Here is a 27,811-nt window from a genome sequence, read left to right on the forward strand (position 1 = left end):
ACAGGGCCGAACAGACAATGTTAGCGGTTTTAAAACCTTGACTTTTCCAAATCACGGCAAACCTTGAAACCGTCCTATGTCTAACAACACAGCAGCATCTGAATGATCTTCTGATCTTCTCTGTCGGAGATATTAGAGCTCAAGCGAGGGCATGCAGCGAAAGGCCAGGAATACGGGAGATTATTTCCAATAGTGAGTCGTACTGTTTCATCGGCCACAATTTAAAAGTTGCTGACCCCGACATAACAGCAGATATTAACCTCCTGACAGACAGAGAGGAGCAGCGTCTGCATTCACTGAACTTGCCTACAGTATGGTGACTAGACAAGCATCCCAAGCAGGAGAGTGTATTCGGGTTAATTATAGCTAACTCTGTGTTTGCAGTACATTAAAACTCCCAGCCTAATAGAAACAGGAGGGGTCAGGAATATTAAAATATAATAAGCATATATGCATATTGTAGGGAAGCTTTAAAAAAACAAAACAATGCAGTAGACACACCCACAAAAACATTTTATTACTCGATTTAATTAAATGTTATTTTTTAGAATGGTGTCTGTTACCTGACCAAAACTACACTATCATACATGTTTTCCATGAAAGTCATTCAACACAGCATTGTATATATATATATATATATATATATATATATATATATATATATATATTTACAGTTCAAGTAAAAATTATTTGCTCCCCTGAATTATTACACAGCTTGTTTATTTTTTTTCCCTAATTTCTGTTTAAGCAGATTTTTTTTTCCAACACATTTCTAAACATAACAGTTTTAAAAACTCATCTCTAATAACTGATTTATTTTATCTTTGCCATGATGACAGTAAACAATATTTGACTATATATATTTTTCAAGACACTTCTATACAGCTTAAAGTGACATTTAAAGGCTTAACTGGGTTAACTAGGTTAACTAGGCAGGTTAGGGTAATAAGGCAAGTTATTGTATAACAGTTCTTTGTTCTGTAGTTTATCGAGAAAAAAATATAGCTTAAAAGGGCTAATAATTTTGTCCCTAAAATATTTTTTAAAAAAAATATTAAAAACTGATTTTATTCTAGCTGAAATAAAAGAAATAAGACTTTCTCCAGAAGAAAAAAAATATTATCAGACTGTGAAAATTTCCTTGCTCTGTTAAACATCATTTGAAAAATATTTTAAAAAGAAGAAAATAATTCAATCGGGGCTAATAATTCTGACTTCAACTGTATATATATATATATATATATATATATATATATATATATATATATATATATATATATATATATATATATATATATATATATATATATATATATATATATATATCATGCAAATACACTATTTAGGAGATTACAAACAAAATATTTAACTGTCTTTAAAATATACATTGCCACTATCCTTTAAAATAATAAGTTTAAAATAATAATAATAATAAGAGGGGGAGTTTTACCCCTCCATTACTTTTTTACTTTTTAATCATATAAAATATAATGACTTTTGTATGATCACTTGTTTGTTCTATACATTTCAAAAGGTTTCGGTTGAACTGTTACTATATAAACTGCTATTTTTATATAGTAAACATACTAAACTGAATGACGGTAAAACACTATTTTTGTCCCAGATTTAGATTAGTTTATTTTTAAAAATATTATTTGAATTAAAGTAGCTATTTTTCTAGATGAAGGTATATATTTACTAGATTTATACACAATATAGATGAAATTTCAAATATATCACACAAAATTGTAGATTTCGATATATAAACATTACATATTTACATTATAAATCCTTCCCTTTGTCATTGTCATATCCCTCGTTATCCACTCAAAATGATTGTGTAGGTTTTACTGCACCCAACCCGCTCTGAGCTGGGATCGAATCGGCAATTCTTTGTATAAGAGTGAGTTGCTCTAACAAGAAGGCTAAAGGTCATGGCCTCTAGCATCTGTTGCTAGTGCACCTTTAGAGCTCAGAAGAGTGAGGTTTACCTGCATAGCAATTCGCTAGCTGACCTTTGTTACACTCACCTCCAAAACTATACCCCATCCCGGACGAGCCCCCATATCGGTAACCCACCAGCCCCACTGCACCCAAACTGTGCTGAGCTGGGATTGAACTGGCAATTCTTTGCATGGAAGTCAGTTGCTCTAACAAGAAACCTAAAGACTATGGCCTCTAGCGTCTGTCGAAGAGTGAGGTTTACCTGCATAGCACTTCGCTAGTTGGCCTTCGTTACACTCACTCCTCTAAACTTCACCCCATCCACGACAAGCCCCACGTGGAACCCATTCGATTCCAGCTCAGACCAGGTTGGGTGCAGTGGAACCGGTGGGTTGGAATTGTATACAGTTGAATCATACATTTCTGTGTAAAAAAGATCACCCAGATGAAGGTATAGATTGCTTTACCTGATGAATGCGAGGGATAAGACGTAATCAGAGTTGACGGCTATCAGCCAGTCGCAGTCTTTGCTGTGCGGGTACGGATGAGGGAAGTTGGGCGACAGAATAAAGCCAGAGGAACCAGTGAGATTCCCTCCACATGGAGCTACAAAACACAGAGTACAGCTATCAGCAGCATATGGGCATTAGTAACACATGAGGAGAATCTCTTATTAAAACATGCGGGTACAACATCTGTGCCAACCAGGAGCCCAGAGAAAGAAACATGCAGAGACAGGGATATTGAAAGATTTTTTTACACATCTCAGAGGAACCGAGCCATGGAAAGCTCATATCTTATACAGTTGAAGTCAGAATTATTCGCCCTCCTGTGATTTTTTTATTTTATTTTTTTATTTCTCAAATTATGTTTAACAGAGCAAGGAAATTTCCACAGTATTTCTTATAATATTTTTTTCTTCTGGAGAAAGTCTTGTTTTATTTCGAAACCACTTTTAACATTTCTAAAACCATTTTAAGGACAATATTATTAGCTCTCTTAAGCTATTTTTATAGACAGTCTACAGCAGCGGTCCCCAACCCCCGGGCCGCGGACCGGTACCGGTCCGTGGACCAATCAGTACCGGGCCGCACAAGAATTAATTATCTTTAGGTTGGCAGATAAAGTAGCTGCATTTAAAGTCAAACTGGATTTGTGGGGACGGTACTTGAACAGAGGCATATTGGACATGTTTCAAACATTAACAGGGATTTTGTGTGAGACTGAGCCTGCGCCCTCACTCACCAAGCTGGTGCACGATCACCAGTCTTCGCTGTTAAAGGAGTTTGAGCGCTACTTCCCAACCTCAAAGGACCCACACATGGCCAAGGAATGGATATGTGACCCATTTGTCAACAAACCAGCTGAATCCAGCATGTCCGTGCAAGAAGAAGACCAACTGCAGGAGATCGCAAATGACGGCGGCCTTAAAACAGTGGTCGAGACAACAACTCTGCCGGTGTTCTGGATTAAAGTCATGGCAGAAACACTTTCGCATGTCGAGATGTACATGATATGTGTGTGTGCTGGCGCTCACTGGCTGTTTCACGGGCAAACGCAAAGCTTATATATATATATAGTTGAAGTCAGAATTATTAGCCCAACCCCTAATTATTAGCACCTGTTTATTTTTTTCCTCAATTTCTGTCTAATGGAGAGATGACTATTTCAACACATTTCTAAACATAATAGTTTTAATAACTCATCTCTAATAACTGATTTATTTTATCTTTGTCATGATGACAGTAAATAATATTGGATTAGATATTTTTAAGACACTTCTATACAGCTTAAAGTGACATTTAAAGGCTTAACTAGGTTAATTAGGTTCATTAGGCAGGTTATAGGGTAACAAGGCAAGTTACTGTATAACGATTGGTTTGTTCTGTGGACTATCTAAAAAAAAAAAATAGCTTAAAGGGCTAAAAATTCTGTCCTTAAAATAGTGTTTAAAAAATAAAAAGCTGCTTTAATTCTAGCCAAAATACAATAAATAAGACTTTCTCCAGAAGAAAAAACATTATCAGACATACTGTGAAAATTTCTTTGCTCTGTTAAACATCATTTGGGAAATATTTAAAAAAGAAAAAAAATTCAAAGGGGGGCTAATAGTTCTGACTTCAACTATATATATTTATTGTGACGAGCATCCCATGGAGCTTTCAGCGTAGTCCTGGAGAGGAACGAGGAACACCTGGGCCCTCTCGTTCCCAACTAATCAGCACCAACTGCAACTCATCCAAGACCGGCTACATAAGCCACACCGAAAGAACCAGAGGAGAGAGGCATCCGAAGGAAACAGAGCAGTAACACTTATTCTCCCCTTCTTTCCTCCAGACAGCAGTTTGTGACTGATCGGTTTCCTAGACCCACCTCACAGACACTGAGCACCCCACGAATGAAAGAACATCACCCGCTGGAGCACCCCTTTGGATCTTGCACTCATGCACCTAAATTTGTAAATAAATCCACCCTCTGGGATCTAAACTTGAATTCTCCAGCCCATCACAATATATATATATATATATATATATATATATATATATATATATATATATATATATATATATATATATATATATTCCAGTAGGTCTTCTGCAGTATTTGTGATGATTGGGATGCAGCTCAACAGATGATTCATCAGAAAAATCAACCTTCTGCCACTTTTCCAAATGATCAACTAGAAGTCTAGTTATTATTTGTTGCTCTTACAACAGCGATCGTCAACAACACTTTTGTCAGGTAGTGTACTGCCAACCTTGACAAAGATAAAAGACATCAATTATTAAAACTATTGAAATTGGCGAAAAATGATATAGCGGGGCTTATAATTTAGAAGGGCTAATAATTCTGACTTCAACTGTATATGAGAATGAGAAGTACAGCAAGAGAGAAGGGTTTTTTTAGAATATGAAAGAAAATCTCTCTCTCTCTCTCTTTTTTTTTTTTTTAGAGGGAAAGACAATCTGTATCGGGTAATTTGATATTGGTTCATTTGCGCAGACTTTCATGTCATGAGATGATAAGGGATCTCAATGGCGTCGGCTTTCGGTTTGAGTGTGGCTCTTGAGGACGGGCTGATAATAAAATCATTCATTTTTAGAGGACTTTTTAGACACAAGTTCTGTTGTCGACATCTAAAGCAATATGTACCAATTAACTCGGCCTCTTAGATGTGTTCGGATCATGAATATGGATTATGAATGTGAGTCAAACAATGCTTCTAATATGAGGCTATGCTCGAAACAAAACTTTACAAGACCTTCAAAATATGCATTGTGTTATTTTCACATTCACTTCATCAGTAAGACATTACTATATACAAGTATAATATGATTTTCTGAAGCAAATACATACAGATATGAAAAAAAAACGTTTTACCAGTTTAATAAAATTCTTAGGGTTCAAACTGATCAGAAAAAAACCCACACAGACTTGAATGCAGTACAAGTGTAAGAGTAAAGCCATATCATCAAGCCGTTTTAATAAAACCATTGCATTTCATGAAATCCCACTGGAATCTCCTACCTATACAGACTGGAGGGCTGGGTTGCCAGTAGTAGCGGTTTTCCACCTGGATGCAGGTGATCTTCACGTCTCCCTGAAGTTCATATCCAGGATCACACTGGAAGGTCACTGTGTCTCCAGGCTCACGACCGTCTCCATTACGACTGCCATTCATCGGGACTCCAGGATCCCTGCAGGCTGTGGCCACCGAACCTGCAACCGCATCCAAACAATTAACAGTTAATTAAAGAAAGACGCTGCATGTCAATAGGGTCAAAAATGCATGAATTAGATTGGTTAGATTACAATTGCAAGTGTCCAAAAATGTTTTTTTAGTGCTGTCAAAATTAGTGCATTTTTGAAACGATTTGAAATAATTAACGCGTAAAAAAAATGAACGCAATTAACGCAGTTGCAGGTTTTTGTTTTTTTTTCTGTTGTGGTCGACGTGTGTTTAACATGCAAAGATACATGGATAAGACCAAGGAAGCACTTTTTTCGCATCACCAGGCTCTACAGAGTTTCATGCAATTTCGTGTGTTAAATTTTTAACTTTTTTTTTTTAAACTGACTTCTGTTTTAATGGAATTTAATACCGCATGGCGAACGGAAAAAAAAGCCTTCGCATTTTGTCTCTCGGTAGTCTTTTTGTGGATCGCTGCTTACATGGTAGACTCGAGTATTATCTTAGGGTGCTTTCACACTTGGTTTATTTGCCTGGACCGTACCCAAGTTTGATTGTCTCCCCTTGCCACCTCCTTGGCTGGTTTTTGTTCACACTGTTTTTTGTCCTTCTGAACCCTGGTACGCTTGCGTCATCGTACTGCTGTTTTGTTTACTGCCACTGCTAGGTGACGGCCACGCAAGCAAGCGCCGAAATGGAAAGACTTCCGCACATCGCGGTCATTCTGCTTTTACTGAAAGCTTTTGGACATACTGAAAGCAACTTGCGTCCATCTGCCGCAAAAAATATTATGCACATTCAGAACATCACACAGCGTCTGCAGAAGCTGTTTTTGGAGGAGACAAGCAGACATCACAGTGTTTGCCCTGGCTCAGTCCCGCGCGTGTCACCAAGGTACGAAACAAGACACACACACGAACAAACGTACGTTATGAAAACGATAGTTTACAGTTGGCAGTTTACTATAGTTCACTTCCGTTATTTGGTACGATTGCATTCACATCTGAAATGAACCGTACCAAAGTTCGCATGAACTGTACCCCAGACCTCCTCTTTCAGGCCGACTCGGGTACGGTTCACGGGTCTGCACCCTGGTTAAGAAGATGCATTCAGAAGATGTGAAAGCACCCTTAATCATATTAAAATCGGAGTATTGGTGTCCATGAAGTGCCGGATGAAGTCACGAGCTGTCAAAAGACAGCGTATTCCTTTGCCTTTCAGCATGAGCCCTCCAATGTTTTGTTAAGTATGATGTGTTTTATCTTTAAACACCAGCGTATGCTTCGTGTTGTTGTGTCGGAATCCTTGTGAAATGCAGCCATACTTTAGAGCGCTTAGTTTAAGCAAATTTGATGAACGTGATCATGCGTGTTGAATCTGAAGGTAGTCACTCCGGCTGCGCTGTCCAGCGTGCGTCTCTCTCTCTCTCTCTCTCTCTCTGTGTGTGTGTGTGTGTGTGTGTATGTGTGTCTGTATGTGTGCGCACTAAATCAAAAAGTTACGAATTGCCGTGAGATTGCGTTGCTCACAGCAATATAATTTTACAATGAGTGCAATTGTTTGTATTCAATACTTTATTATTATTATAATTTTCCATTTTCCATATCTGCAATTCCTGTATTTTGGCATGTTTTTGCAGTCCACTTAGAATCCAACTTGGAAATCAATGTTTTCTTTATTGGTATCGATTGTTTTGAAATTCAAATGTCATTACCATGCCTGTGTTTTTATTTCTGTAATAATTATGGCTGTCAGGACAGGATCTTGATGGTGTATTGTGGGAATGTTGTTTACATGATAAGAAATCTGTGTTACAAGTTAAACAAAAATTCCAATAAACAATTATATTTTGAATTTAAATATTTTTTGTCTTGCGTTTAAATAAATTTTAAATTTGAAAAGCCAACATTACAAGTTTCAATCTAAATGTGATTAATCGCGATTAATTTTCCAAAGAAAGTGTGATTAATTCGTGATTTTTTTTTCGATTGACAGCACTAGTTTTTTATGTTGTTTAAATATACAAATTAGGCATTGTTTTATGAATATGGACTAATTTGATTAAATGTCAAGCACAAAAATCTGAAATCAAACCAAAAAAAAAAAAAAAAAAAATCAGTTAGATTATTATTATTTTTTTGTCATATTAGAGTTAAAAGTATTTTTTCCAGTGGTAATTTGGGGAATCATTTTGGTAACATATGAAATTCTTCAGAATACAGACATGAATAAAACTGAAAAATGTTGTATGCAAGAGCTGCCGAAGGGAGATTTAAGAGTTTTTGTAGCACACACACACACACACACACACACACAAAAACTAATTAAAAAACAAAACAAAACAAAAACAGCATTTAAAATATAATTTGACAGCATCAACTTGTACAGCCTATTAAAAAAATGAATATTATCCATTTCTCAGGGAGTGCAGTTGATATATTTTGGTGCATTTAAAGAAACCAGTTTTATTAAACAGTTCTGCCGAGTTCAGACTGCATGATTTTAGCCCCGATTTTGACTCATTCATTAATTCATTAATTCTCATCCTCATAGCATCCACGTGGGATAAAAGAACGGCAGCTTATATCTGTCTTTCGTGTAGCGCTGTTGCCGTTTATTGTAAAGTAAATCGGACTCATTTAAAGATGCATGTAGCACTTCCGACTGTACAGTGTTTTCTTTTTCTTATCATGCACAGAGTTTTGAGGTAAGGGACGTTTTGATTTGCCATTCAGTTGGACAGGCTCATCCAGTTCATCAAACTCCGTCATTTAAAATCAAAAGCAGAATAAAACTCTCCTTATAACAGCTGGCATATCAGTGCACTGCTGCATTGAAAACATATGATTCGATTCGCTTCTTCTGATTGGTTCTCGGGATATGACGGCTTTTAAGGTCAAAAGCAAGTGCCGTTTAGTGGCTTTTGCCAACAAACTGTTATTTCTGAATGAGCTGACACTAGGATTTAGATGCAAATAAAATATGATGCACAAACTTATTAATGATTCCTACTTGTCTTTCTCGTGATAAATAGTTGGCAAAATAATATATGTAGCGGGGGAAAAAAGAAGAAAGAGTTCATCAGACGCTGGATTCGAACTGAGTTCATGCTCGAACGTGTCAAACATGTTAACGTGTCTTTCGAGTTGCGCCACTGAGACTGTTAAGGGTGCTGCAACATTTTACACCTATAAATCACACTATTTCTTTTTTAATTCACTCAGTGCGATGTTCAGACCCAACTGTGTTGACCGCATTAGCTAAACTCTCCCACTCTATTTTTTTCTTTTGTTGTTAATTCCGGAGAACAAACTTGCAAATAACACCGCTTTTCTCCGGTCTACCTCCGAAAGCAGCACCTCCAATTCACATTCTGTTCAAAGTTTCTCTTTTTGCTTGATTTTGCTGTTGCTTTTTCGTTTGGTTTTGCCAAAGTAGAGTCATTAGCATATTCATACGGGGGAGGAGGCAGGGAGGGGTGTTGTGCTCGTGCATGTTGCGCTCAGTTTCATACATCTGAATTTTTTTCTGCGTACGCACATTTACAGCTTTGTGCCTACGCAATGTTTTAGTATGGTTTCCACGCAAGTCTTTGTACATGAGGCCCCGGGTGCATTTATTTACGCTGTATGAAATCTACTGTCACAAACTCATAAAGTGTGACAAAAAAATAAATAAACACACACACACACACTTAGAATTGCATATAAGAATTGCGTATAAGTATTGCTGTTATGCGTGTCTGTGTTATTTAACTAATCTATTTGTTTATTGCCGGTTTGTGCTTGTTGCGATCGAGTTCTAGGAGGAGTGTTTCACCCGGCTTATCCAGGATTGTATGATGCCCGTGATGTCACTGGGGATTCCCACTATATAAGGCTGACAGCAATAGCGTCTCTGTCTCTCTCTCTATCTTGCAGTCTCTGGCCCTCCCTCAGCTCGGTGGTGGCTTGCGCTCAGGCAGTCTGTCTGGCGGTGCTCTGCAAGCCAGGCGATCATCTAGATGCCGCTCCATTTAGTGTTTTGTTCCTGTTAATCTTTTGATTCTTGTTTCGTAATGTGTTAACTAGTTTGTTTAGTTTGATACTTTGTTTTGTAGCAGGTAGTGGTTTATTTTTCATAGTCACGTTTTGTTATTTATTTAGTTTAGCGAAGGTCAGCAGTGGCCCGGAGGACTCACCTATTTTTATTCCTTTCACGGGAGTTTAGATAAGATCTGTCCATTTAAAGCAGTATAGTCAGAGACCTGTTTACCTTAGCTTCCCTACCTGTCTACTTGATTTTTGTTAATGTTTTGTCTCCTTTGAAAACTTATGATTTAGGAAAATTAAACGTATTGACGGAACGTCAATTTAACAATTCAAACGTCTGTGTCTTCCATATGTTCGGCTCAAACCTTGAATGTTGTTGTTATTCGAGCCAGTTTTGAGTTTGAGCCATTATAATTGCATATAAAATGTTGTACTATTTTGCATGTGTTCTTTCTATTAGACAAAAAGCACAAAAAAAATAAAAATAAGGACAAAATCACAAAATGTAGTGGACAATCAAACAAACTGTGATTTTTCTAAGAGTGTCTAGCTATCAATCACACCCCGCAGGCCTTTAGATTAACAAGGAAGCAGCTCACTGGAGAACTCGATGGCGAATCCAGACTTGCTGATGTAGAAGTCGGTCTCGAACTGGATGCTGACCATGTTGAGGGTGCTGTGGACGTTTTCGGGGAGCAGCGAGCCGCTCACCTCCCTCAGAGACATCTCATTTTCTGGAGGACCGTCCCAGACCCGAAGGATGTCATGAGAGGCTTCGGTGTCGAAGGCCAGAAACTGCAGGCTGTGGATAGAGGAAGAAACACACATACTCTACATGTTACAGCTCATTCGAGACATGCTTCATTAGGCGCACAGTGATTGGAACGGATGAACGTCTGACACTGAACAGATGCGCTGCTTATTTTTATGCACATTGCACAGTAAACAGTAATGATTTTTGCTAAATTGTTGCAAAAAATGTATATGGGCAAAATTTAAACAAACAAATTAAATGTAGACATGTTCAATTGAATTTGTTTGTTTCAATTCAGCCCATATTTTGCAACCACTTACCTTAAAAAACAATGTTAAAAAATAGTCAACAAAATACCCAACAAAAGTAAAACTTTAACAGTTTGCAGTAAATAGTGAGTTAAATTTAAATTTTTGGGCGAACTATCCAACATTATCAATGCTTTTCTACTATTAAAGGTATAGTTTAACCAAAAATGTAAATCAACTCACTATGTAGTCACCATCAACCAAGCCTTTCTTTGTTCTTCCGTTGAACACTAAAGAAAATATTTTGAAGAAGGCTGAAAACCTAACCACTGACTCCCATAGTAAAAAAAAAAAAAAAACTATACAAGTCAGTGGTTACAGGCAGTGTTGGGCAAGCTATTTTAAAAAATGTAGTCAGTTAAGCTATTAGCTAAAATGAAGCTTAACTACACTAAAAGCCACCATCTGGGAAATGGATCAAGCTAAGCTAAAAGCTACTAGGCAAAAGTAGCTTTGCTAAGTCTAAGCTATCTTTTATTGCAAAAAAAAAAAAAAAAAAAAAAAAAATATATATATATATAAATATATATATATATATATATATATATATATATATATATATATATATATATATATAGCAATTAAAAAATACATCTGAGCTATTTTGCAACAAGGTGGCACAATAGGTAGTGCTGTCACCTCAAAGCAAGAAGGTCACTGGTTTGAGCCTTGGCTGGGTCAGTTAACGTTTCTGTGTGGAGTTTGCATGTTCTCCCTGCGTTCACATGGGTTTCCTCCGGGTGCTCTGGTTTTCCCCACAGTCCAAAGACATGCGGTACAGGTGAATTGGTAATAGTCTGTAGTGTATGAGTGTGAATGAGTGTGTAAGGATGTTTCCCAGAGATGGGTTGCAGCTGGAAGGGCATCCGCTGCGTAAAACATATGCCGGATAAGTTGGTGGTTCACTCCGCTGTGGCAACCCCAGATTAATAAAGAGACTAAGCAAATGAATGAATCTGAGCTTTTTTTTTTTTTTTTTTTTTTGCAATTTTCTTTTTTAAAACGAAGCAACTTAAATCAAAGTCAATCACATCTTAGTGATCAATAACACTGTCAGTGAAACATATGAGGCAGAATTGTTCAGTTCAGTTATTTACTGCAATTAATATGCTGTATTAAACAGAAACAAGTTATAGCAAATAACAGCTAAAACAAAAACAAAAAAACCCAATTAAACCAGGTGTTGCGCATTTAAAATATGATAGTAAAGGGAAATGCTATATTTACAACTCTTCATTAATAAATTACACGACATAATGTAGCATCTATGATGAAATAATAGTAATTACCATAGTATACTTGAGCCTTTACTACAGTACTACAACTATAAATATATAACTCCTCTCCCTTAGTCATCTTTCTATGAAGCAAATTTCTCGTGTTCGCCTAATTGGTTGGCGACGTCAACACTTTTTAATCCTATCACACTAACTAGTGAATTTTATATAAAACTATAGTGTACACATCTGTCTCTGGACTTGCGTCATCACAAATACCAAACTTTTAATATTAATTATTAAATAAATAATAAATAAATAATAAAAAATGAATTACTTTCTGGCTATCGGATATTAGGCATGGATATATACATTGCAACTGTGATTTCTGAAAGTATTACCGCGGTTTGTACTAAATGTTTATTATTACCATTTGATGAGTCTCCCCATACAGTTTGATAGAGCGCTTGGACAATGAAGCCACTTCGCGTGATGTCACAGTTAACAAGCGGACACTTGACAAAAATAATAGCTTTGCTATTGAAAAGTTATTTGATTTATAAAGTAACGACACTACCGCTACGCTACTGAAAAATGTGCTTAAGCTAGTAGCCTCACTACTTGTAGCGATGCAACTGCCTAACACTGGTTACAGGTTTACAACATTTTTCCAAACATCTTGTTTTGTGCTCAACAGAAAAAAAGAGACTCATAAAGATTTAAACCAATTAAATGGAGAGTAAATGATGACATAATTTACATTGTCTTCAAGACATGTTTTGTTTGATCTTGTGATGTGTGACATGCTTTATAATGTCATGTTGATAGAAAGAAGCAAATGCTGATCCACACCTGATGATGTTTCCTGAATCCACCTCCACCATCCACGTACAGCGCAGGTTATTGTCATATGGGAATGGATAACCAGGCGACAAAATGCGTCCTGACGTCTCTCCTTTAAAACGTCCACCGCATTCAGCTGGGAAAAGAGAAAGGAGGAAACAGGAGATTGAGACAAACATTTTCTTCTCACTTTACAAAACATTTTCTGTATGTATAATGAAAAGCTGTGTTAAACGCACTGTAAGATCAATGAGGTATTCAGATATCTGAATGCAGGATGAGAACGTTTCTTTTATTCAGAAATAGATGTTAAATGTAAAAATAAAGAGGTGAGTAATTGAGCTTTGGGCTGTGAGAAAAGTTCTGTGATGATGGTCGATATATATTGATATCGCTTTCAAATGCAGTCAGATAACGTCCACAATGAGTCACGTACAGTATTGAGGCTCAGCAGTACTGTGAAGAAGAAAAAATACCATTAAACTAAACACCCCAAATAAAAACTGAAGAATTAAGCTGAATTTCTGCTTTCATCTTAAAACTTAATAAACAGTTTTTCTTGCTAAAAAATCTTTTTATTGTGATATACCAACAGAATCTTACAGCAATAGATGCATTTTTTATTTTTTTTTAGTGGCTATATTGTATGAGTTCGTGCAATCTCATTTATAAAATTTTGTATAATTTGCTCATCTCACAATGAGGGTGGGGTTTAGGGACGCCTCCTTTTCAAAGTCGTACATTTTCATACGAATGAACCTGTACAAATTTGCACGGACTAGCCACCAAACAAATTAGCCACTAAAATACACTAAAAAAAGTGTTGCATGCAAAACTGTTGCAAACAATTTATTTGTGTTGAATTTAAACAAACAAATTAAGTTTATTAATGTTCAACTTTTTTTTGTTTAAATTCAAGACAAATAAATTGTTTACAACCACTTAACGTAAAAAAAAATTTTGTAAATCCAAGGAATCATCTTTAAATAATTTTTTCAGTGTAGTTATATCTCCTCATGAGATCAGGCTGGATATACTGCTGACTATATTTTTAATGCTTTTAATATATATATATATATATATATATATATATATATATATATATATATATATATATATATATATATATATATATATATATATATATATGTATTTTAAAATATTTTGATTTTATTCATATATACACAATATTTATACACAGTGAGTACACATAGTATGTACTATTAATGTAAATAGAAACTTTTTTGTACACAATATTATAATACAATATCATATAATAAATAATATAATATTAATAATATATATACACTCACCGGCCACTTTATTAGGAACACCTGTTCAACTGCAAATTTCTAATCAGCCAATCACTTGGCAGCAACTCAATGCATTCAGGCATGTAGACATGGTCAAGACGATCTGCTGCAGTTCAAACTGAACTTCAGAATGGGGAAGAAAGGTGATTTAAGTGACTTTGAAAGTGGCATGGTTATTGGTGCCAGACGGGCTGGTCTGAGCTTTTCAGAAACTGCTGATCTACTGGGATTTTCACGCACAACCATCTCTAGGGTTCACAGAGAATGGTCCGAATAGCAGAAAATATCCAGTAAGCGGCAGTTCTGTGGGCGCAAATGCCTTGTTGATGTCAGAGGAGAATGGCCAGACTGGTTTCAGCTGATATAAAGGCAACCGTAACTCAAATAAGCACTCGTTACAACCGAGGTCTGCAAAAGAGCATCTCTGAACGCACAACACATCCAACCTTAAGGCGGACGGGCTACAGAAACAGGTGCCACTCCTGTCTGCTAAGAACAGGAAACTGAGGCTAAAATTCACACAGGCTCACCAAAATTGGACTATAGACGATTGGAGAAATGTTCTCTGTGGTCAAATGGCCTCCACAGTCACCAAACCTCAACCCAATAGAGCACCTTTGGGATGTGGTGGAACGGGAGATTGGCATCATATTTGTGCAGCCGACAAATCTGCTGCAACTGCGTGATGCTATCATGCAAATATGGAGCAAAATCTCGTAAGAATATTTCCAGGACCTTGTTGAATCTACGCCACGAAGGATTAGGCAGTTCGGAAGGCAAAAGAAGGTCCAACCCGGTACTAGTAGGGTAGCTAAGTAACTAGTAAGGTGTGCCTAATAAAGTGGCCAGTGAGTGTCTAATATATATTTGTTTATAGCAATATATACAATATTAGTAAGTTAATATCATTAAAATGTGTTTAATATTTAAATTAAGCACGATCACAAACTCTCTAATTACACATTTGACTAATTACAGAATGAAAAATGGCGTCATGTTTTAATAAAATATACAATGTGCTATGCTAAATAACAACGGAATTTTATCTCACGCATGTTCAGACATTTTCCCACGATATTAAAAAATAGTTATTAAAATTTCCCTGACTTTCTCATCAGATTTCGTCTGAGAGTTTAACTTCTACCAGTTCACAGGTTCAAAAGTGGCCAAAATTCCAGATGCACCAAACACAAGCATCTCTGACTGAATCCCCTGAATTCCTCCTCCTATCTCTTCTTCAGATTCCCTATCAGCGTTGAAGGTGATTTGTCAGCTTCAAGTCGGAGCATCAATCAAACCAAACAAATGAGCCTGACGTCCATTCTGATGCCTCCTGATGGCGTTCAGACCTGCCACTTTAGCCCTCTGCACTCGCTTCATTATTACTCGGCTTTCACAAGCACTTTATTAGGAAACTTTAATTGCAGACACTCTCAGTTCCCCTCGGACCCCTTCTCTATCTTCCCCAATCCTGTCTCTCCCTCTTGTGAAAAAAGTTTCGAGAGACATGCACCGTTTCTTAATGATTCCCTTTTCAGCAATTCCTGTCAGCGAGCCTCATTTGCATAAACCATCTACATGACAAACAATGGACGCACAGCTCAATGAAGCCTGAATAACAGGGTTCAGATTGCGACTTGATTAATCTGAACATTAGAGTGTTTTTAGACATCCAGAATAGAGGCGTCTTACAAACCAGGCCTCGCGCTAAACCAACATCCACCCGTGTTCGTCGCTCATCAGAATGCGGCTCAATCTCGTGTCATTGGATGGTCAGGAGCACTCAATCATTTCTGATTGGCTGCGAAAGTTCGCACAGGAAGATTAGGAGCTGACGGAAGCCTGGTTACGGCCTGATATGACAACATCGGTGGTGGTTGTGTTTAAGACAATGTGATTCTGCTGATTTGGCATTGCATTTGGAAAGATTTCTCTGCAGAAATTGTGAACTTCAATGAAAAATGACATGCACCCAAAAGACTTCACAATCATTAGGGGGTCTCTTCACACCACCATCAGTGTGCAGCATCCACTTGGATGATGCGACGGCAGCCACAGGACAATGGTGCCAGTGCGCTCACCACACACCAGCTATAGGGGAATTGGAGAGACAGTGATAAAGACAATTCAGTTGATGGGTATGATTGGGTGGCCGTGATTGTTAATGTTAAGGGCTGATGGAGGGTATTAGGCCAGGACACCGGGGATAAACTCCTGCTTTTTACGTGAAGTGCCATGGGATTAAAAATGACCACAGAGAGTCAGGACCAATGAGTCTTTTAGTGCATTGTAAGTATATGGAACTTATTTTTGGATGTACACTGTTAAGGAAAATACAAAACAAATATTTAAAATATTATAAAAAATAATGTGAATACTTTCTTTAAAAATATATTTTTTTAAATATTAAGAACATTTTGCTAATAAAATTAGGATATAAATTTAACTTCGTTTTTTAAAGTAAAACGGTACAAATATTAGAATTGGTCTGAGCAAACAAAAACCGCAAATAAAGCTGCAAAAAAAAAGATGGTATGTGGATGGTTTGGACAGAGGCCAGAGGGCAAATTTGGCCAAAAGGGATTTTTAACAACCACAGAGAGTCAGGACCCCAGTTTAACGTTTCATCTGAAAGACGGCACTCACTGAGCAGTATAGAGTCCCCAACTCTATTGACCTTATTCAGATTCAGTTGCCTATGGGAGAAATGACTAGCAATATAAAACAGTACAAAAATATATTATACAAACAGTATAAAAATATATATAAGGTGATGACAAAACAGCAAATTTTGCTCACATTTTAAGTTTATAAGGCTAAACGTGACATGAAATGCCATCCGTCTACAGAGATTTCTCACCAGACTGCTGTTGTGTTTGCGATAAGAAGGGACAAGGCTGAATCCAGCTTCTTATTCACAGCTTCTTATTGAGTGTATCCGGTCCACCTTAAAAACCACAACGCTTCCATTTTTCAGCTTTTTATTCGCGCTCAAGAGAACACACTGAGCAAGGGCTTATTTTTTTATCTTGTTGATAGACAACGTCAACCGTATTTGGCCGCCGAAGAGCCCTCAGAAATACACGTAATATACAGTGGTGAAGGGTGAAGAGGTCTTCGTGTGACATTACTGGCAAATATATATATATATATATATATATATATATATATATATATATATATATATATATATATTGTAGCGAGCCATGCAATACCACGTCGCCCTGGGCACAAATCCACACCAGCTGGATCTCTCATCAACCTCGGATCGCTCACAGCTGGACCTCATCAGCCAGGGAGAGATAAAAGCCAGCCCCACACAGGAGGAAGTGAGCTTCATTTCAGATGACTCCCTGCGCTAACGCTTGTCTCTCTCTGTCTCTCCCACAGCCGAATCCAGCTCGTGACCGATCCAACACCATCCCTCTCACCAGTCTTCACCTTCTCCCCGGAGCACCTGAGCACGCACCTCTAAGAAGAGCACTCATTCACCCCTTTATCACTTGTAAATAAAAGCACCCTCCGGGGTATTGTTTGTAACTTCATCTACGGTGTTTGTGTTTTCCCTCTGCCTCGCTACAACTGGTGGAGAATGCGGGCATTGCAGAGGGAAAAATTCAGAAGAAACACTCACCATTAAGTAGAAAATAACCGCTGAATTTTTCTCTGTGTTTGTTACAGACAGGCATCCGCTCTCTCTCTCTCCCACGCTTCCTCTTACTCGGCTGTCAACATCCCGTCGCCATGTCGGTGGAAGAGGTACTGCTCCACCTAGCGGAGATCTCCAGGAAACAGAATTCCATCTCTGAGCAGCTTACAGCCAGACAGGATCGACTGGAACAGCAGCTCCGCCAGGCGGCCAGACACCATCCGACTCCCGAAGTGAGTGCGCATCATCATCTCACTAAACTCAGCGACCTGGATGATATTGACGCTTATTTACATACCTTTGAGGTTATTGCCGAGAGAGAAGGCTGGCCAAAAGAAAACTGGGCGAGAATGTTGGCTCCGTTTCTCACAGGAGAAGCGCAACGAGCATATTTTTCACTAGAGACACCTAAAAATGAAGATTACAAAGCGTTAAAAAAGGAAATATTAGCCAGAATGGGGCTATCCACAATCAGCGCAGCCCAACAGTTTTCCCAGTGGTCTTACGACGAGAAACAACCAGTGAGAACTCAAGCAGCTCAACTTTCTCGCCTGGGAAGGCTATGGTTATTGGGAGGAGATTCCTCGGCGGTCCAGGTCGCTGAGAAGGTGATCATCGAGAAGATGATGCGTGCGTTACCCCGACGTTTGCGAACACTCACCAGCATGCGAAATCCTGAGTCACTGGCCACCCTGGTGGAGGCGATCGAGCTGGCTGAAGCTCACATCGCCCGAGATAATGGGGAGAGAGCGGCTCTGCCACCCCGGAGGGTAAGTGCACCTTGGCGACCGGTGGAGGGCACAGCGCGACCAGGCGGCAGACCAGCGGTCCCCAGCCCGATGGACGAGCCGATGCCCACCGAGCCGACGACGCACTCGACCCCGGCCTGGACAGCAGGGTGCGCGGTACACCGCAATATCCCTCCCGAAGCTCCCACCCATAAAGTCCAGCTAGAGGGAAAAACACAAACGGCCACCTTAGACACAGGAAGCGCCATCACTCTGGTTCACCCGAAGACTTTGAAATACCGCCAGGAAAGTAAAAGTCTTATTCCAATCACGTGTGTACACGGTGATACCCGCCACGTACCCGCCCGAAGAGTGACCATCGCGGCGAAACCAGGCAGCTGGCGCATCGAAGTCGGGGTTGTTCCAGATCTTCCTGTGCCCCTCCTACTGGGCAGAGACTGGCCGGGGTTCGATGAACTCCTCACTCACCACCACGCTCTATCGGCTCGTCCAAAGAAGAAGAACAAGTCACGGGCTCATCGGGACCGCAAACCAGCGCTGATGACCACCGAGAGCGATAGAGGGCGTGAGTCATCAATTTCTGCTAATTTATACTTTGATCTGTTTCAACAGATTACCGCAGGAGGCGATTTTGGCAGAGCACAGAGGGAAGATGAAACGCTCAAACACTGCTGGCCGCAAGTACGGATCATTGAAGGTAATGAGCGACTTCCCAGCCCTCACCCCCTCCCACATTTTATTGTGGAAAATGGTCTGCTGTACTGTGTCGCAGAGAGGCGGGGGGAAAAGAAGACACTATTGGTCGTCCCGAGGACCAAGAGGGAGACGGTCTTAGAACTGGCACATACCCACCCGATGGCTGGACATCTGGGAGCGGCCAACACGGTGAAAAGGATCCGCGACCGTTTCCATTGGCCGGGGCTAGACGGGGAAGTAAAGAGGTATTGCCAGGCATGTGACATCTGCCAGAGAACGTCTCCCCAACGACCACCCCCCAGCCCTCTAATACCACTACCCATCATCGATGTGCCCTTCACCCGAATTGGTATGGACTTGGTAGGGCCTTTGCCGAAGTCGGCCCGGGGACATGAGCACATCCTTGTTATCCTCGATTATGCCACCAGATACCCTGAAGCGATTCCCCTGAGGAAAGCCACGTCATCGGCCATCGCGAAGGAGCTGTTTCTACTATGCAGTCGAGTGGGAATCCCAACAGAGATACTGACCGACCAGGGCACCCCCTTCATGTCCCGGTTGATGGCAGACCTCTGTCACCTACTCAAGGTAAAACAGCTAAAAACCTCTGTATATCATCCACAGACGGACGGCCTTGTCGAGCGCTTTAACAAGACTCTGAAGCAGATGCTCCGACGGGTGGTGGCAGAGGACGGGCGCGACTGGGACCTCATGATCCCGTACGTGTTATTCGGTATCAGGGAAGTCCCCCAGGCCTCCACAGGATTTACCCCCTTCGAACTGCTGTTTGGCCGCCAACCCAGGGGCCTATTGGATGTGGCTCGTCAAGCCTGGGAGCAGGAGCCAGCCCCCCAGCGGTCGGTGATTGAACACGTACGGGACATGAGAGAACGCATCGACAAAATCATGCCCATCGTCAAGCAACACCTGACCGAAGCCCAGCGCGCCCAGCAGAGATTGTATAACCGGCCCACCCAACCCAGAGAGTTCCACCCAGGGGATAAGGTGATGATACTCATACCTACCACAACGTCGAAGTTCCTCGCATCCTGGAAGGGGCCATACACGGTGGTAGAAAGGGTAGGGCCGGTAAATTATCGAGTCCGTCAGCCGGGACGAAGACGGGAAGAACAACTGTACCACATTAATCTTATGAAGAAGTGGGTTGCAGCTCCAGGTCATCTCGTTGCCTTCGCTGAAGAAACTCTTCCCGTTGTCCACATTGGTGAGCAACTCTCACCAAACCAGAAGGCGGAGCTGCAAGCCTTGGTTGGTCAGTTCAAGGATGTGTTCTCGGAGAAACCGGGCCGAACCTCCATCATCCAACACAACATTATCACTCCTCCTGGCACCATCGTCCGGCAAAGGCCTTATCGAGTTCCAGAGGCTCGCAGGCTGGCTATCGACGAGGAGATCCAGAAGATGAGAAGGTTAGGCATCATCGAACCATCCCGTAGCCCGTGGTCCAGCCCAATAGTGATGGTCCCCAAACCCGATGGCACCCTCCGTTTCTGCAACGACTTCAGGAAACTCAATGAGATCTCCAAGTTCGACGGATACCCCATGCCTCGGGTGGACGAGCTGCTGGATAGGCTGGGTGGAGCCCGATTTATCTCCACCATCGACCTCACCAAAGGCTACTGGCAGTTACCACTTAGTGAAGACGCCAAGGAGAAAACCGCCTTCTCCACACCCGGTGGGCACTGGCAATACCGGGTTCTTCCCTTCGGGCTCCACGGGGCCCCAGCCACATTCCAAAGAATGATGGACATCCTGCTGAGGCCCCACCAGCCATATGCAGCAGCCTACCTGGACGACCTCATCGTCCACTCAGAGTCATGGGAAGAACACCTATCCCGGTTACGGAGGGTGCTCTTAGATCTTCGACGGGCTGGGCTCACAGCTAATCCCAAGAAATGCCACCTGGGTCTAGCCGAAGCCAGATACCTCGGCTTCCACATTGGACGAGGTCTCATACAGCCACAGCAAAACAAGGTCAAGGCACTACAAGAAACTCCACAACCCACCACAAAGACCCAGGTACGTGCATTTCTGGGGTTAGCGGGCTACTATAGATGTTTTATACCTAACTTCTCATCCATAGCCAGCCCCCTGACAGACCTGACCAGAAAGGGGCAGCCGGAGAGGATAAGATGGACCAAGGAAGCCGACGACGCGTTCCGAGCCCTAAAGAAGTCCCTCACGTCCTCACCGGTACTGCACGCACCTGACTTCGGCTGCCCCTTCATTCTACAGACGGATGCTTCCGACTCGGGCCTGGGCGCGGTCCTCTCCCAGGTCCACGGCGATGAAGAACATCCCATAATGTACGTGAGTCGGAAGCTGACCCCCGCAGAGACCCGCTACGCAACGGTGGAGAAGGAGGCCCTGGCGATCAAGTGGGCAATCCTGGAGCTAAGGTACTATCTCCTTGGCAGGAAATTCACTCTGGTGACCGACCACGCCCCGCTACAATGGATGGCTACAGCGAAGAACAACAACGCTCGGGTCACCAGGTGGTTCCTGTCGCTCCAGGATTTCAACTTCGACGTACAACATCGAGCCGGGGCCTCCCACGGAAACGCAGACGGACTCTCACGGCTCTGGTCAGGATGGGCAGGTCTGTCGAAACATTCTACCCCCCCTCTCAATACACTGCTCTTCCTTCGCAGGACACCCAGGACCAGGACGACGCTAAGGGGGGGGGAATGTAGCGAGCCATGCAATACCACGTCGCCCTGGGCACAAATCCACACCAGCTGGATCTCTCATCAACCTCGGATCGCTCACAGCTGGACCTCATCAGCCAGGGAGAGATAAAAGCCAGCCCCACACAGGAGGAAGTGAGCTTCATTTCAGATGACTCCCTGCGCTAACGCTTGTCTCTCTCTGTCTCTCCCACAGCCGAATCCAGCTCGTGACCGATCCAACACCATCCCTCTCACCAGTCTTCACCTTCTCCCCGGAGCACCTGAGCACGCACCTCTAAGAAGAGCACTCATTCACCCCTTTATCACTTGTAAATAAAAGCACCCTCCGGGGTATTGTTTGTAACTTCATCTACGGTGTTTGTGTTTTCCCTCTGCCTCGCTACAATATATATATATATATATATATATATATATATATATATATATATATATATATATATATATATTATTATTTTTATATATATATATATATATATATATATATATATATATATATATATATTAGTTTTTTCTTTTTTTGATATAATATGTGTGTGTGAGAAAATGTTTATATATATATATATATATATATATACAGAAATTAGGGAAAAAATAAACAGGGAAGCTAATAATACTGCTGTAAATATATATATATATATATATATATATATATATATATATATATATATATATATATATATACATACATACATACATACATACATATATATATATATATATATATATATATATATATATATATATATATATATATATATATATATATATATATATATATATATATATTGTTTTTTTTATAAATAAACATTTTCTCACACACACATATTATGTCAAAAAAAGAAAAAACTTTTATTTTGGATGCAATTAATCACGACTAGCTCTATTTATATGGTATTTTTTGTTCTTTATTCTTTTTTCTTCGGCTTAGTCCCTTACTTATCAGGGGTCGCCAACTTATTCAACATTTGTTTTACGCAGTGAATGCCCTTCCAGCTGCAACCCAGTACTGGGAGAGACCCATCTACCCACACACTACGGCCAATTTAGTTTATTCAGTTCACCTATAGTGCATGTGTTTGGACTGTGGAAAAACACCCAGAGAAAACCCATGCCAACACAGGCAAAACATGCAAACTCCACACAGAAATGCCAGCTGGCCCAGCCAGGACTCAAACCAGTGACCTTCTTGCTGTGAGGCCACAGTCCTAACCACTGAGCCACCAGGCCACCCTAGTATCTATATCATATGCATATTAATTCAAATTTCCAAGCATGAAATCAATAAAAGTGTAACATTATATTATGTTTTGGTTAGGACGGTTGCACTGTCAGAAGCGCTCAATCACCTCTGATTGGCTGCGAAAATCAGTGCAGGACGATTGCCAGTCAGAAATCGCTGATTTGGCACTGCAGCTCTGGAGCTTCTTCTGCAGAAACTGGTGAACGTTTCATTCACCCGTGGACTTGAATGACAATATATATATATATATATATATATATATATATATATATATATGAAAAATAGTTAAATATTTGATCTGTAATAAAAAAAAGGAATGGCAAAAAGCACACGCCTTCTCCACTATTTTGAAATATCTCACTTTAGCTAAAGGTCACATCAAATGACCTGCATATTTGGCCTGTCAAAGAAAGTGAAATATCCACCACATTATTAAGCATCTATTATTAAAGCGGGCTGGAAAATATCAGCCTGAAACTTTGTGAGGCTGATTAGTATTTCCGTCCATCCGCTCGGCCGTATAGAAATGAGTCAAATATATGCTCTGCGTTGAAGTCTTTGTGTTTTATCTATCTAGCCTCGCCGTTTGGAAGCAATTTGGACGAGCGCTTTGAGTCTAATCAGACCTCATTAAAGCTAAATCTAATAGTGAGCAAATCTGATCTGGGGTCAGTAGACATACCAATATCCAACTCATCGGAGGCTAAATCCCCATAATCACCATTCATCAGGAAAATGAAGGAAGTAATAGCGGCACGTCGTCCTATCTCCACCCGCCTGATGAAGAATCATCATCGGGGGCTCAAGCGGGACCCCCTGCATCAGCTACTATATTAACAACCCACACCATTAGACACAGATGAGGGGAGGGGATTCACCACTCATGCATTTCTCAAACATTTGCCTTTCAGCAAAGAAAAATAAAAAAGTGTATGGCTGTTTTAAGAGCTGAGTATGAGAAATACAGAAGATAATTGTGACGAATAGCAACAATGAGAGCAACAGTTATGAAAGCCACAGTGCTGGAATGATGCATGCTTGGCAATACTGTTAATATGTGGTTTCCATGGCAACAGAACATGCACTAATCGGATGTTAAAGAGTCGGTATTGGTGATTCTGAAGTTCATGAACTGCATCTACATACAGCTGTGGAGGAAAATAATGAAGTGAAAATAATGTGGGCTGCATGGTAGCGCAGTGGGTAACATTCGCCTCACAGCTAGAAGGTTGCTGGTTCAAGCCTTGGCTAGGTCAATTGGCGTTTCTGTGTAGAGTTTGCATGTTCTCCCTGAATTGGCGTGGGTTTCCTCCAGGTGCTCCAGTTTCCCCCACAAGTCCAAAGGCATGTGGTACAGGTGAAATGGGTAGCTAAATTGTATGTAGTTTATGTGTGTGAATGAGTGTATGTGTATGGGTGTTTCCCAGTGATGGGTTGCAGTTGGAAAGGCATCTGCTGCGTAAAACATATGCTGAATAAGTTGGCGGTTCATTCCGCTGTGGTGACACTGGATTTATAAAGGGACTTGGCCAAAAAGAAAATGAATAAATGATAAAAATAAAGCTTAGCTTCTTTAGATTTACTGGACGTTTTAGGTTTGGGTGTGAGTTGAGTGTCCATTCATTCTTTAAAGGTGTCAAAACTTTCTTACAAATTAAACAAAACAAACAAAAAAGAGATAGTTGGTGTATTTTTATTTTATTTTAGGAGAATGACAATAGACTTTTTTGTTTTGCATGTACATACAGCTATGGGGGAAAAAAATAAAGAAATTTAACAAATCTCAGTTTCTTTATATTTATTAGGTTTGGATATGAGCTAAATGTCCATTTATCTATTTTTATTTAGGGCCCTATCATACACCCGGCGCAATAAGGTGCAAGATGTGTTTGGCACAATTTGTTATTTTCAGACCAGTGCAACAGTAATTTTACCGTTTTGCATCACGTTGTTAAAATAGCAAATCAATTTACGCCACTTCGTGGACTCGGTGTTCTGGTCTATAATGGCCTGTTTCCACTGAGTGGTACCGTACGGTATGGTTCGGTACGCTTTTATGGCCGTTTTGACTGTCAAAACGCGTATCGAACCGAACTGTGGTGTACCACTTTTTCGGCACCCTTTCGAAAGGGTACCAAACACGAGAAAGGCTACCAAAAGGCGGAGCTAGATGCGCAGCTAAACGCTATTGGTTTACAGAGATACGTCATTTTGCAGTCTAAAGTGGAAACGAGCCATAAAGGAGGTGTGTTAAGGCACATTGTTGGCGCTCTGCTATTCTGAGGAACTGAAATAGACTGCTCAATTGACCAGCTAAAATGCAGAGCACATTAGTTGTGGGTCCAAATGCTTACACATTGCTGAATACCCACAAGATGTACAGCAATACACAAATATCTTTACATATTAAAAATATTAAAGGATTATAATGTTACAAAAACGACATATAAATTTATACATATAAATATAAAAAAAACTGCCCCCATGCCTTCAACACCTTTTTCATTTCATTCATGAAAATCTGCATCTGTAAAATGTTTTTATTATTAGAAGTATTATCTATTATATGCATATTTATATTTGTTTAAAAAAAACAGCTTAGATTTGTCCACCTGTCGGGTTTTGGAGACATTGCATCACTATATGGGGCATAAGAACAGGACGTGTGTTTGGATATAACTCAGTTTTGGACCACACTTCTTTATTATTGTTTGTTTTGTTTGCTGTAAATTAGAACTGCATTTAGAAATAGTTTTGAAACTAATCTTTGTGCTTACTAAAACAAAATTAAATATGTATGTCTTCAGTGGATGGAGTACAACACTGTTTCATTATCCACAAAAGTAAATGAGTAAAGTAAAGAGTGAAAGTAATGGATGTCTTTAGTGGATGGAGTGCGACACAGTTTCATTATCCACAAAAGTAAAGGAGTAAAGTAAAGAGTAAAAGTAAAGAGAGGATGAATGGAGGAGGCTCGTTCTTTACCCTCACACTGCATATGCTCTGTTTAACTGTTTTAGTGAAGCGTTCAGCTTTTCCACGTAAAAAATCTATAAATAGCAAATGCTCCATGGCGTGACGCAACTCTCTTAAAGAGAATATGAGATGAGTCTCTGATTGGTTTAATGCACATTATGCTCAAAACACACCATCAGTTTTCAATCGGTTTTTCTACCAAACATTATTTGGAACAAATGTTATTTATTTATTTATTTATTCATTCAAAAAAGCTCTGAACGACTACATTTATATTGGAAAATCTGAAAGAAAAAAATGTAAGAATTTTACCAAAAAATATTGTAAATTGTAATTTAAAACCTAGAGAACGGATCATTTGCGATAATAATTTATAATTCTGATAATAAGTTGTCTTTTTATATATAGTATTTAAGTATTAAGTATACATAAAAACACACACAGACACACATATTTTAAAATGCTTTCTTGTATATTTTACCCAAAAATTGTACAGCTTTTGAATTGTAATATTTATTTTGATAGTATGGGTTGCGGCTGGAAGGGCATCCGCTGCGTAAAAACTTGCTGGATAAGTTGGCGGTTCATTCCGCTGTGGCGACCCCGGATTAATTAAGAGACTAAGCCAACAAGAAAATGAATGAATAAATGAATTTTGAAAGTATTTTGATAGTAAACATGAGTTTATTTACACAGCAAACATATTAAATGCAAGTAAAGTGGTTTCTTCTTCAAAAGCAACAAAATATTTCATAAATCGCTATACAGCACAACCTGGAAACTTTTGCACCATCCACACTATATGATTGCTAAAGCTACATCAAGCTCAGGCTGTGAACGAATAGACTATATTGTACTGAATCAGCTTTAAAGGTTACTTCTAATGATCCTTTGTACAGTACTGGTAAGTGCATAAGGCATTATTAAATTCATAGCCACCTACATGGTGGAGACAGCGTGGTGCATTTACATTAGTCTATAATTGCAGATTCATAATGAATAATAGATGATTATTATTGAAGTTAATATAAGTTTTAATGAAAAAAATATAGATATTTATTTGAAAAGAGCTTCACAGACGAACGACCTCTCTTAACAGTTAATTCTTTAATCTTATTCCCCCCTTTTCAAGTCTTTCAAGTCATTATTTTTAAAGCAGCAATTTTTAATATATAAAATACATACTTAGAAATATTTAGCAGATATACACACTGCCTGACAAAAGTCTAGTCATCGATCTCTGCTTTTAGAGCAACAAATAATAACTTGACCTCTAAAGTTAATCTTCTGTTGAGCTGAATCCCAATCATCACAAATACTGCAAAGACCTACTGGAACCCGCATGGAGGCAAGATTCTCAGAGAAATCAGTCAAGTTTGGTGAAGGAAAAATCATGGTTTGGGGTTACATTCAGTATGGGGGCTTGTGAGAGATCTGCAGAGTGGATGGCAACATCTCATACTTCAGCCTTCACATCAAAGCTCCTGAAAGCAAAGAAGGTCAAGGTGCTTCAGGATTGGCCAGCCCAGTCACCAGATATGAACACTATTGAGCATGTCTGGGGTAAGATGAAGGAGGAGGCATTGAAGGTGAACCCAAAGACTCTTGATGAACTCTGGGAGTCCTGCAAGAACTCTTTCTTTGCCATTCCAGATGACTTTATTTTTAAGTGATATGAGTCATTGCAGA

At 39.7% G+C, this 27,811-nt stretch overlaps 1 protein-coding gene across 9 annotated transcripts in view; it reads right to left on the reverse strand.

Moving 5' to 3' along the window:
• Positions 1-27,811, reverse strand: part of csmd3b (CUB and Sushi multiple domains 3b) — a 990,558-nt gene that overhangs the window by 329,528 nt on the left and 633,219 nt on the right. For all 9 annotated transcript variants that reach the window (XR_012395232.1, XM_068215335.2, XM_017352314.4 and 6 more), the window contains 4 exons: positions 12,798-12,924; positions 10,266-10,468; positions 5,473-5,664; positions 2,412-2,550 (listed from right to left, as the gene is read on the reverse strand). Coding sequence is in view for 8 of the 9 variants with exons in the window: in XM_068215335.2 (XP_068071436.1) it covers positions 2,412-2,550; positions 5,473-5,664; positions 10,266-10,468; positions 12,798-12,924 (661 nt within the window). In the remaining variant the exon portion in view is untranslated. The remainder of the gene's footprint in view (positions 1-2,411; positions 2,551-5,472; positions 5,665-10,265; positions 10,469-12,797; positions 12,925-27,811) is intronic.

This window comes from Danio rerio, chromosome 19 (genome assembly GCF_049306965.1).
Source record: "Danio rerio strain Tuebingen ecotype United States chromosome 19, GRCz12tu, whole genome shotgun sequence".
NCBI lineage: Eukaryota > Metazoa > Chordata > Actinopteri > Cypriniformes > Danionidae > Danio > Danio rerio.